The sequence below is a fragment of the Microcaecilia unicolor genome, chromosome 3, assembly GCF_901765095.1.
Source record: "Microcaecilia unicolor chromosome 3, aMicUni1.1, whole genome shotgun sequence".
NCBI lineage: Eukaryota > Metazoa > Chordata > Amphibia > Gymnophiona > Siphonopidae > Microcaecilia > Microcaecilia unicolor.
Genome location: NC_044033.1, coordinates 142,887,676 through 142,900,257, shown reverse-complemented (window position 1 = coordinate 142,900,257; position 12,582 = coordinate 142,887,676). Strand labels below are relative to the sequence as shown.

General features: G+C 43.3%; 1 protein-coding gene across 2 annotated transcripts in view; it reads left to right on the top strand.

Moving 5' to 3' along the window:
• The window catches only part of PLD5 (phospholipase D family member 5), a 336,130-nt gene that overhangs the window by 167,260 nt on the left and 156,288 nt on the right, over nt 1-12,582 (top strand). For both annotated transcript variants that reach the window (XM_030196423.1, XM_030196424.1), the window contains one exon: nt 18-201. In XM_030196423.1, the coding sequence (XP_030052283.1) occupies nt 18-201 (184 nt within the window). The remainder of the gene's footprint in view (nt 1-17; nt 202-12,582) is intronic.

The window sequence follows — 12,582 nt, the reverse complement described above, 5'->3', positions numbered from 1 at the left end:
ATTTGTTTTCCATTCAGGGTAACACTGGTAGAAAATATTCCAGAAGGCCTTGTTTATTCAGAAAATGCTACTTCTCATCTGTCTCTTTACCAAGGCTGGATGAACTTGCTTAACATGGCTGAAAAGTCTGTGGATATTGTCTCTTCCTCCTGGGACCTCTGCTCTAAAAACTTTACACAAAGCTTTCAATCAGAACGGCAGGTACATTTTATTATTGGACTGAATTTGTTTCTAGCTTTCTTTGGTTGTTTTTTTTTTTTTTTTTTTGTAAATTACAGTTCATTGTCATATCTTGCCTCGTGCACTTTAGTGGAAAGGCTTGTCATAAATGAACATGCTATGCTATGCTGATCTCAGGAAGGACTTTAGTTAAACCTCTGACAAAAGCTGAAATATAGGAAAGAAAAATGTACGTGCAGCTTCTGACTGATACATATGGGCTATTCAGACCTTAAGTATGGACAAAATATCAGCTGTATGTACCTAAATTCCAGAAGACACATACTGGCCAATATTTAAAACAATTTAACCAGCCAGGAATGGCTCCTGGCCAGTTAAATAGCCTAAATCTCGCTAAGCACTAATATTCAGCACCAGATAGCTAGCTATCTCGGCTGAATATATACGCTTAGTGGCTAGTCCAGTCAGTGCCAATATTCATTGGCTGACCGGCTACATTTATTGGCAAGGTAGACCCACTTAAATAGCAGGTCTGTCTTTGGCCTTTATAACTTAACTGGTCATCCGATGAATGTCGGCTTAATTGGCTATGTCCACTGCAGTGCCCCCTATGGTGCCAGGTTGGTGTCTTGGCATGTCAGGGGGACCAGTGCTCTAGGAATGCTGGCTCCTCCCACGACCAAACGGCTTGGATTTGGTTGTTTCTGAGATGAGCGTCCTCGGTTTCCATTATCGCTGAAAATCAGGGACGAGCATCTTTAAGGACGACAATCTCTAAGGTCGACCTAAATTTCACGATTTGGGCATCCCTGCTCATATTATCGAAACGAAAGATGGACGCCCATCTTGTTTCAATAATACGAGTTTCCCCGTCCCTTCACCGGGTCGTCCTGCGAGGACGTCCTCAAGAAAACTTGGGCGCCCTTTTTGATTATGCCCCTCCATATGTCCAGGTTTACCTGGACCTGTCCTCTTTTTGAGGACACCACATGGCATCCGGGTGGGTTTTTCCAGCCTGCCTGTTTGTCTGTGTTTGCGGAAGATGGGTATTTTCATATAACTGGGTGGTTAAAGAATGCATTCCATTTGTTTCACATTTTATTTTTGTTGGTCACACACTTTAGGTTTCTTTGGTGAGGTGTCTTACCAAATTCTTTCAAGTATAATTAATTACATTATATATCAATATATATGGATCAAACATGGCTCTCACCTGCTTCTTTATTGGAAGATTAAACGAAATAAGGGACATCTTCTAAGATTTTTTTTATTTTTTCACATTTAAATCATTTATAAGCTGCCGGTACATCACAGTTCTCCATGAGGTACAAAAATCATTACAAAGAATATAAAATTATATATAAACTAGTAAAAAAGGCCCGTTTCCGAAACAAATGAAACGGGTACTAGCCAGGTTTTCCTCGTAGTGTGTATGTTTGAGTGAGTGTGTGTGTGTGTGAGAGTGACTGTGTGAGAGAGAGAGTGACTGTGCGCTTGTGTGTCAGAGAGAGATTGTGTCTGTGTGGTTGTGTATCAGTGAGTGTGTGTGTTTCAGAATGACTGTGTGCGAGTGCGTATGTGAGACACAGTGAGTGTGAGAGAGTGAGTGTGTTCCCCCTCCTACTCCTCTCTTCCCCTTTGCCCCCCCCCCTCTCTCCCCCTCTTATGATAGCTAAAGTAGCATCCCTTCCCTTACAGACGAGGGCAGGGCAAACACTCATGGGCAAACTTTGATCTACACCACCACAGATTTAGAATGTTGGGACTTATGGAGGCTTCATTAGAATGTTGGAGGTGCGTTTTATATATAGAGACACTACAAAGCTAGCAAATGCAAAAATGTATCAGCAGCAGCAAAAGGCTGCGAAGGGCAATCCTATAATCTAGGCGCTGGTATTTACACATCCAATGCACAGGTAACTGTCTAGAATACAAGCACGTGTGTGAGTATATGTGCACATACCTGCTTAAGTGGTAGCAGGGCAGTTAAATGCTGTTGGGGAGTGACCTAGTGGTTCGTGCAGTGGCCTGAGAACCAGGATGCTGTGCAAGTCACTTAAATCTCCATTGCACCAAGTGCAAAATAAGTTCTCATATATAATATGTCAACTGCTTTGATTGTAACTAAAGAAAGGCAGTATATCAAATCCCATCCCCTCTCCCTGATCTGCAAATGCCAACTTAACAGCACATATTTGCTTGGAGGGCATGGGCAGGGCTCCCACTTATGTGCATAGCAATGCACATATTATTTATTTATTACATTTGTACCCCACATTTTCCCACCTATTTGCAAGCTCAATGTGGCTTACATAGTACTGTAAAGGCGTTTGCCAATTCGGTTGATAACAAATAAATGGTTGTATTGTGGTCACATGAGGTAGATGTGGATCAGGCATCATGAGGGTCGAAGGGAACGAAGATTGCAAATTGTCCAGTATGATTATTGGTTATGCTGTGTTGCAGGGTGGTTACGTTGGATCGGTGGGATAGACCTTTTTGAAGAGGTGGGTTTTTAGTGATTTCCTGAGGTTTAGGTGGTCATGGATTGTTTTCACAGCTTTTGGGAGTCCATTCCATAGTTGTGCGCTTATGTAGGAGAAGCTGGATGTGTAAGTTGTTTTGTATTTAAGTCCTTTGCAATTTGGGTAATGTAGGTTTAGGTATGATCCGATTGTTTCTGGTTGGTAGATCTATGAGGTTTGTCATGTATCCTGGGACTATGCCGTAGATAATTTTGTGGACCAAAGTGCAGATTTTGAAGATGATCCGTTCTTTGATTGGGAGCCAGTGCAGCTTTTCTCGAAGGGGTTTAGCACTTTCAAATCTTGTTTTACTATATATCAGTCTGGCTGCTGCGTTTTGGGCGATCTGGAGTTTTTTTTGTGAGTTGTTCTTTACATCCCACATAGATTCCATTGCAGTAATCTGCATGGTTTAGGACCATTGATTGTATTAGATTTCGAAAAGTTTCCCTTAGGAAGAAAGGTTTTATTCGTTTGAGTTTCCACGTTGAATAGAACATTTTCTTTATTACGGCATTTACTTGGCTCTCGAGAGTAAGGTTGTGGTCGATTGTGATGCCAAGTATTTTTAGGCTGTCTGAGGTAGGGAGGGTGTTTCCTGGGGTGTTTATGGTTGTGGGTTTGTACTTGTACTTGTTATGTTGCTGCATTTAGGTGCTAGCTGTAACTGCAGACACCTAATGTTAGGCATGCCAAAAGTGTGTTTTATTAGTATTCTATAATGGAACCTGCCCCGCCCCCCTCCTTTGGTACATTATACTGAACACATTTTTGAGTCAGTTCAGTGAAGAGATTCGGAAGCATGCTCCAAAAGATGTGCCTTTGTTTCTGCTGAAAGGCCATCAGGAAAGAATTAGTCTAAAACCATCAAATGACTCTATTCAAGCTGATTGTAGTGGACCAACGTGCACAGATGGAAAACATAAAAGAAAATACTGGGGCCAATATTAGGCCTGCAATGACCAGTGTTGTTTATAATGCCAGCCACCGCAAGTAGAAAAAAGTCCACCAGATATTCAGAGCTGATATTTGGGTACCTGCCGGAACTGAATAACCAAGAAGTAGAGCTGCCAGGTTAACATGGATATTCAAATTGCTAACCACATAAATTTAGGACAGCCTTTTTTCTGTCCTAATTTTATCTGGTTAGCTATCTGGTTTGAATATTACCTGTAATTGGATAACCTCCAGCTCCGCTTATAGGCGACCCCAGTACTATTTGTATATTGCTGAAATGGCCAGAGGGAATATTCAGCAGCACTCTCCAGTTGGTGCCAGTGAATATCCTGCATGCTGGCACTTTGAATATCAGCCGGAATATTTTTTTTTACTGAGAGCGGTGACCTTCTATAACATTTTGCTAGCAGTACTTACAGCTAAATAAAAAAATCAATTCAAATGTAAATTGGACAAGCCTCAAGAGGAAAAGTGATTTAGAAGGTATGATGATCAATCATCATTGCCACCAGTGTTTCAGCTAAGTAAGAGCAAAGTATTACATCAAACACTTTTTATATGTGTATAGGCCTGGAGGAAAGAAAGAAAACAAGGAATTATACTGTGGACTGCCAGAAGAACAAATCATTGGATATTGGGGGAGATCAAACCTAAGTTTTCCTTGGAAGCTCAAATGACAAGACTTCGATTTTCATACTTCAGATATATCATACAAAGAGAAAGATCATTAGAGAAAGGCATCATTTTTGGCAAGGATGAATATCAACACAAAAGAGAGAGACCAGCAATGTGATGGATTGATACAATAACAGTCTCTATAGATGACACTCTATCAATGATTAGCCGTCTGGCTGAAGACACAGACACTCAGGACAACTATCCAAAGGGTCACCATGAGTCATCCACAACTTAACAGCACTTAACAACATTGAGATTTTAGAAGTATTTATTTATTTTTGCTACATTTGTACCCCACTCATGGCAAGCTCCATGCGGCTTACATGGGGCAATGGAGGGTTAAGTGACTTGCCCAGAGTCACAAGGAGCTGCCTGTGCCTGAAGTGGGAATCAAACTCAGTTCCTCAGGACCAAAGTCCACCACCCTAACCACTAGGCCACTCCTCAACTGGAAAAGAGAATGAGAATGAAAATAAAAATAGGGAGAGGAGAAATACTTCATGCCTACCGTGCTGATAAAACCCGTCAGAGAGCAATATCACTGGCTAACGGTTTATCTTTTGTATTGTTTTTCGAAGTTATGTTCAGTTGGGTTTGTGGCCTAGGCAGTGACAACAGTCTTACCTTGTGTGGCCCATGATCTGCATATTCTCCATGACTCATGGTATGGATTTACAACCCTTGGAAATGTTCAGGCTTGACGATGGAGTCTTTGATTAGATAATATCAGATAGAATTTGTTTAGCGTAAATCATTCTAAAGGAGACATGGCAACAAAATCACTGAAATTTCCTGAGATGTAGGAGAAAGTGTGAAAAACAAGAAAAGATAAATTAAGAAAAACATGTCATTGAGAAACCATTGTAGCAATGTTGTTCTTGACTCATTAACTTAGGGGTTATGATGTATTGATGACACAGTGGGGGGGAGGGGAGGTTTCATTGATTTTCTTTACCCCTTATAAAAACTGGTTTCTAGGATAGCCAGTTCTGCACTTGTCATATGTCTGATGAGCAGAGTGTGACAACTGGGGGAAAAGAAAAGCTGAGGGTAACTTTTGGTCACTTGAATTGAAACAGGTCTAGCCAAAAACTTCTTAATTTTGGCCTTAGACATTTTCTGGGGTTTTTCATTATTGCAGAAAAATATCTATGTTTTGGTGCTGCCATATCCTGCTCAGGTCCCGCACAAACTGATCCCCAACATGCCCCCTTGTGGCCTGGGTACATAGCTGCGTCATTATGACATGCCTTGGCTGACTCACAGGTGTCACTGCGGCTGCAACCATGGGGGTCGCATCCTAAAAATTGTTTGGTAAGTATTGTGTTCATTTATGCTAATGCTGTCTGGTGATGCAATGTTCTGCCTCATTATTTTTCTACTTCCTAGTAGTTGTTGCCTTTAACCTTAAGTTGTAATACGTCATGTTTTCTGTGCACAGAAGAAAGATTAAGGAGGCTAGGGCTATTCAGCTTGGAGAAGAAACGGCTGAGGGGAGACATGATAGAGGTATATAAAATAATGAGTGGAGTGTAACAGGTGGATGTGAAGCGTCTGTTCATGCTTTCCAAAAATACTAGGACTAGGGGGCATGCGATGAAACTAAAGTGTAGTAAATTTAAAACAAATCGCAGAAAAGTTTTCTTCACCCAAAGTATAATTAAACTCTGGAATTAGTTGCCGGAGAAAGTGGTGAAGGCGGTTAGCTTAGCAGAGTTTAAAAAGGGGTTGGACGGTTTCCTAAAGGACACGTCCATAAACCGCTACTAAATGGACTTGGGAAAAATCCACAATTCCAGGAATAACATGTATAGAATGTTTGTACATTTGGGAAGCTTGCCAGGTGCCCTTGGCCTGGATTGGCCGCTGTCATGGACAGGATGCTGGGCTTGATGGACCCTTGGTCTTTTCCCAGTATGGCATTACTTATGTACTTATGTACTTATGCCAGGGGGTGAACCAGGTGGGCATGATCCACATTTCCTCTCTGCCTACTATTCCCCTACCTCCTCGGCATTAAAAATAAATACCTTGACTGGCGGGGATTCATGGGCCCTGCCAGCTGAAGAATCCCAAGCAGTCTCATCCTCGCGCCTATTAGCAGCCCATTTGCAGCCACCGACACCAGCACTGCCCCCCTAGCTCCTGCGCATGCTCAGTTCAACCATCCTTCCCCATAAACACATGCGCAGGGGTGCGTGGAGTGCTGGCATCTGCAACTATAAATGTAGTGGCACCAAACTGGCTGACTGCTCATGGATGAGACTGACAGGGGAGAAAACTCTAAAGAGGACTCTTCAACTCGTGTAGCCCAGTGATCCCCGTCAGCTTCACTAATGATATGCACTGCCACTGGGTGGGCCCGAACCGAAGTGAAACTGGCTGGGCCCCTGGCCACCCAGGCCCACCCATGTGTCTTCATTTCTAACTCTGAAATATGGCATAAGAAGGTTCTGAACCTGCACTGTTTTCCTGCCTATGATGGAGAGACTTCTAGAGTGTAGTGGGCTGCAGAATTGAGTGCACAGTAAGGCTAGCAGTGATATAGATCGGCCTAAGACTGCATATGCTCTCCCTCAGCATAGAAACAATCATTACAGCATCAGGGCAGCTGCTAACAACATTCCACCCCTGGAGGGCATGAAGGTTATTGGTGACTTAAGTGTCAACTGGGAAATTTTCAGAGCTCAATTTGAAGACTACTCTTCAGCAACAGGCTTACATGAGAAGCCTGCTGAAGTGCAGGCAGCTACACTGAGAAGGGTCATGAGTGTTGAATGCTGCAATGTTTGAAATCACAAATTGAGCTTCAAAGAGAAAGGATACCAAAATTATTCTGCCTGCATTAGAAGCCTATTTGAAATCCATCAAAAATGTAATAGATGACTGCAGAATATTTTGTGGATAAAATAGTTTGGGGAATTGCCAATGAGTTAACCTGTCACTATCTATTAAGAGAGTATGACATGACTTTGAATACAGCCATCAAAACATGTTGTACTGGAAAACTCACTGACTTACAACTGAGAACTACAGAACAGGATTGGCAGACTGATGGTGTTAATGCAACACACAAGCATCAGCAAGGTGTGGACAGACTCCGCAACAAACAACAGCAGAGTAACCCACCTGCAACCAAATCTGCAACATATAAGTACTGTGGCAATTCACAAAAGTGAGTGAAAAAACACTGCCCAGCTTATGGAAAATCATGTCAGCTCTGTGGTGGCCCAAATCAATTTGTGAGGGTGTGCCTATCCAGTAGGAAGCAAAACACAGCAAGTAAGTTGCATAAGTTTGAAGAGATACCAGAGTCAAATGATGGCTTGGCACTATACAAACAAAAGGACAGAAATGATTTGTGAATTTCAGAGTGAATAATATGAGAAGACACAACAGATACACAATTGTCAGCTAGATTCTGGGGCAACGTGTAATGTCATGCTTCTGAAAGACAAAATGAAGTTGGCATCAAGGGCACCCCTGCAACCAAGTGGCACCAAACTGGCTATATTTATTATTTGTTACATTTGTATCCCACATTTTCCCACCTATTTGCAGGCTCAATGTGGCTAACATAGTACCGGAAAGGCATTCGCCAACTCCGGTATAAACAAATACAATGAGATGTTGTGGTAGGATAAGGTTCGTGTGGAACAGATTCTTTATTTCAAATCAATAAAACAATGACCCGGGCATTAGTAGGGCTTGATAGTGGGGAAATAAAACATTCTTCTGAGTCACTCCTAATCCTCTTATTATTTCTAGGATCAGGTGAACCATTAGTTTCCGCTGGTCTTTTATTTTTTTGATTTTTTTTTATGTATATAGCCTGTAGTCTGTCTATTAGTCAAGTTATTCTGAAAACGAGACCTGGATCTTGACTGATTCGATCTCAGGTCCTTCTTTGGTCTAGACCATGGGTATATTGAACCCCTCTTATAGTCTTCTGTATCCCTATGTAATTTATTAATCTTACTCCTCTTAATCTCACTTCTAAAGATCTCCATCCTCCTATTTACATTGATAATAACCTCATCAAATTTAGGATCAACATTTTTCAAAACTTCTAATTTCTCAGTCACATTGGGACGCATAGTATCGTTCCTTTTCTTAGATGTTTCTATAATGAGAATCATCAAATCAAGAGAACACTTGTTCAAGATAGAACACCACTGATTGAGGAAGTCCTCATCATCAGTAAAGAGCCTAGGTTCTTTCATAACCCTTAGTCCCCTCGGGATCTTTTTATTTCTACAATATTGTAATAGAGTAGCATAATGCAGTTCATTTTGTATAATGGATTTATTAACCTTAACCATATTCATCCACATATCTGTAAGGGATTCAGTGGTATCTTCTTCACCTTCTAGAGGTATAAAGTCTTGCATAAGCCTTTGTAGTCTCTCTCCACTGAAGCTGAGGACGTCATCCCATGGCTCAAAAGCCATGTTATACCTCCAAACTCCAAACGAGATCGAATCAGTCAAGATCCAGGTCACGTTTTCAGAATAACTTGGCTAATAGAGAGACTACAGGCTATATACATCAAAAAAATAAAAGACCAGCGGAAACTAATGGTTCACCTAATCCTAGAAATAATAAGAGGATTAGGAGTGACTCAGAAGAATGTTTTACTGTCCTACTAATGCCCGGGTCGTTGTTTTATTTATTTGAAATAAAGAACTTGTTTAAGGAGACACCACTTGTGAGAGGACTTTTTTGGATCCACTGTTTCCTTTGCTTCGTTGTTTTTCTGTGGAGAGAACACCTTCTGTGTGTGTTGGCTCGTGAGGAACAGACACATTAGGGAATCGTAGAGTGGAGGAGTTATGTTATATCCATTGCATGCTTTGGTTTCGTTGTGTTGCAGAGTCCAGGCATTTAAGTTGGATCGGTAGGGTATGCCTTTTTGAACAGGTTAGTTTTTAGTGATTTCTGGAAGTTTAGGTGGTCATGCGTTGTTTTCACGGCTTTTGGTAATGCGTTGGTCTTATATCCGGAAAAAGCCATCAAGTTCAAGATGGGTAACAATAACTAAAATGAAGCATACTTCAAAGATTTATAATAAAATCAGTTCCCCAATCAAAACAGCAAAAGAGAATGTCATTAACCAGAGCCCATGAGGTGATTAAATTAGCAGATGACACAAAACTGTTCAAAGCTGTCAAAACACATGTGGATTGTGAGAAATTGCAGGAAGACTTTAGGAAGCTGGAAGACTGGGCATCCAAATGGCAGATGAGATTTAATGTGGATAAGTGCAGAGTGATGCATATTTAGGGGAGCTCATGCCATCCTTGGGATGTTTTCAAATGCAAAGCAGCATTCATGGACACACTCATGAACTTGAATTTGAGATAGTGAAAGCAAATTAAAACTGCTGCTATCTGGGTCGACATATTGGCTGATCCAGTTTGCCATTCCTGCAGAGATGAACTGCATAGAACAGCAGTGCAGCAGACTGGTGCGAATACAACAGCTAGTTGGCCCAATGGAGTCTGTTCCAGGCAGTGGCATAGCCAGACAGCTAATTGTAGTTGGGCCTGAGCCCAAAGTGGGTGGGCACCAAATTTTCTCTGTGCCTCTGCCCTCGCCCCACTCTCCACCCCTCCCCTGCCACCTCCTAACTCAAATATAAGTGCTTTAGCTCATGAGGATCTCTGAACTCTGTCAGCTGAAGACTTCCTCCGAAGATGGCCAGAACTCCCTTTACCAAGCTTGGCAGGCAGCAAGTCCTTTAACCACTGATGCTGGCACCCCATACATGCTTAATTGTTGGTGGCTCAAGGATTCTGCTGTCATCTGCCAAGCTTAGTAGAAGGGAGTTTGGGGCACTTTCAGAGGAGGTCCTCAGCTGGTGGAGCTTGGGGATCTCCACTAGCTACAGCAAGGGTCAGGGTTGCCTTGCCTCCAATCTCCCCACCTGCCATTACAATCACACTGACAGATCCTCACCAAATATAGAACAAGGGATCACAAATTAGAAAAAAAAATATGTAGTCAAAAATTGAACTGGGAACCTTGACATTCACTGCAATAGTGGAGAAATAAAAACAGAAATGTGTTTCCTTTTCTAATGAACACAATAAAAAGACATCCACTATGCACATTTCCCAAAGCAAACATGTTTCAGTTAATAATTTCAAAATAAAAAGCTTTTCCTACCTTTGTTGTCTGGACATTTTATTTTTCCATCAAGCTGGCTCCAGTTTTTCTTTTCTGCTTTCCTGTCTGTCTTCTGCTAATTCTCCTTCAAGCAGCTGCAGTCTATTTGGCTTTTCTCTTCGCTCATTCCATTCCCTCACTACATTTGCCTCTGACATATTGATCTTTTCATTTTAGCTCTTTCCTCTCTTTTTTTTCTTTTTTGTATCTCTGTCCACTGAAATTTCACCCACTTTCTAACCATTTTCCTTCTTTTTACTTTTCAGATACCTATCAAATTTCCATCTCCTACCTTCACCCACTAGCTCTTCCCTTACCCAGCCTTCCGTTCCTTTCTATCTTCAAACTACTCCCCATTATTATCTACCCCCTGTGACCACTATCCTCCTCTCATTTATTTACAGTCCTCCTTGGCCTCTCTCAAATAGTTCCACCATTCCCAGTGTCTCCGTCCTTTCACCTTTCTAGACCAGCATCTGCTCCCTCTTTCTCCCCACCCTCGTAGCCTGACATCTCCCTCTCCCTTTCACTCCACCCACCATCATCTTTCTATCCCTTTTTTCTTCCCTCCTGCCCCTCCCCCATGGTCCAGCATTTCTCTCTCTCCCTTCTCTCCCACCCATATACCAGCATCTATCCCTCACTCCCTTCTGCCCCTGGATCCAACATCTCCCTCCTTCTCCCCCCTCCTATGTAGCATATCTCCTTCCCTCTCCTCCACCTTGATGTCCAACATCACGTCCTCTTTTCTCTCTTCCCTCTCTCCCATTGCCCACCATATCTCTCTCTCTCCGCTCCTTGCACAAAGTCTATCATCTCTCTTTCTCCCTCCTCCCCAGCATATCTCCATCTCTCCTTCCCCTCCTCTCTACCACATGTCCAACATGTATATCTCTCTCATCCCTCTCTCCTGTTTGAAGCATCTCACTTCCTCCGCTCCCTCCTAGGTCCAGCATTTCTTCCTCTCTCATCCTTCACCCTTCCTATGCAGCATCTCTCCCTGCCTCTCCCCACCCCACCTACCTTACCCTACATCCAATTCTCCCTCTCTCTTACCCCCGTGCAGCATCTTTCCCTCCCTCCCTTCCTCCCCCTCATGTCCAGCAATTATTCTTTCATCCCAATGTCCAACAGTTATCCCTCTCTTCTACCCTTATGCAGCATCTCTCTTTCTGTCTCTCCCCTCCACTCCCATGCCCAACAATTTTCCCTCTCTCCCAACCCCACCCATGTAGCATCTTTTCCTCCCATCCTCACATCCAACAATTCTCCCTCTTTCCCTTTGTATAGAATTGCTTTGGAAGGTCTCAGGTATGGATCTTCCCCTCTTCTACCATAACAAGATTTTTCTTCAAAAGGTTACCAGCAGGGCTGCTGAGAGACATAGCTGGGCCCGGGGCAGGGCTGCCACAGCCACCACCCCCTCCACTTAGGCCACTGCCCTCTGCTCCCGCCCAACTCAGGCCGACACCATCCCCTCTCCCCTTACCTTCCTGCATCTGCTGCTCTCTCAGTCTGTCACTCTCCTGCTCCTTTGTGTCAGGACCCAGGTCATCGCGTTGACACACAGGAGCAGGACAGAAACAGACAAAGGGAGCAGAACTTTCTGTCTGTCTCTGGAAGCCTTGCCAGTGCTGGACCCCCTTGGAGGCCGGGCCCAGGGAATCTTGCCCCCCCCCCCCCCCCCCCCGACAGCCCTGGTCACCAACAGCATATAAGAATCACTGCTGCTTCTGGCATCTGCTGTGTTTCTCCCAGGCTGTGAACAGGAAGTTGCAGCAGAGTTGGAGGGGGAGATGCAGCAAAGGGAAGGCTTTCGGGTCAGCTGCCAACAGCAGCAACAGTTCTTACATGCTGCCAATGACCCTTTGAAAACAAATTCTTATTAAGGGTGAGAGGGAGATGCAAGACAGTGGCGGGAGCGTAGCTTGCTCACCAAATCTGGTGCTGTCAAGGGTTCACTGCTGCTGGGTAGACTTAAGCCCAAAGTGGGTGGGCCCACCTGTGGCTTCACCCCTGGTTCCAGAAGTCCACTTTGAACACAATCCCAGTGTTCCACTGGTAGAAAGTGCTT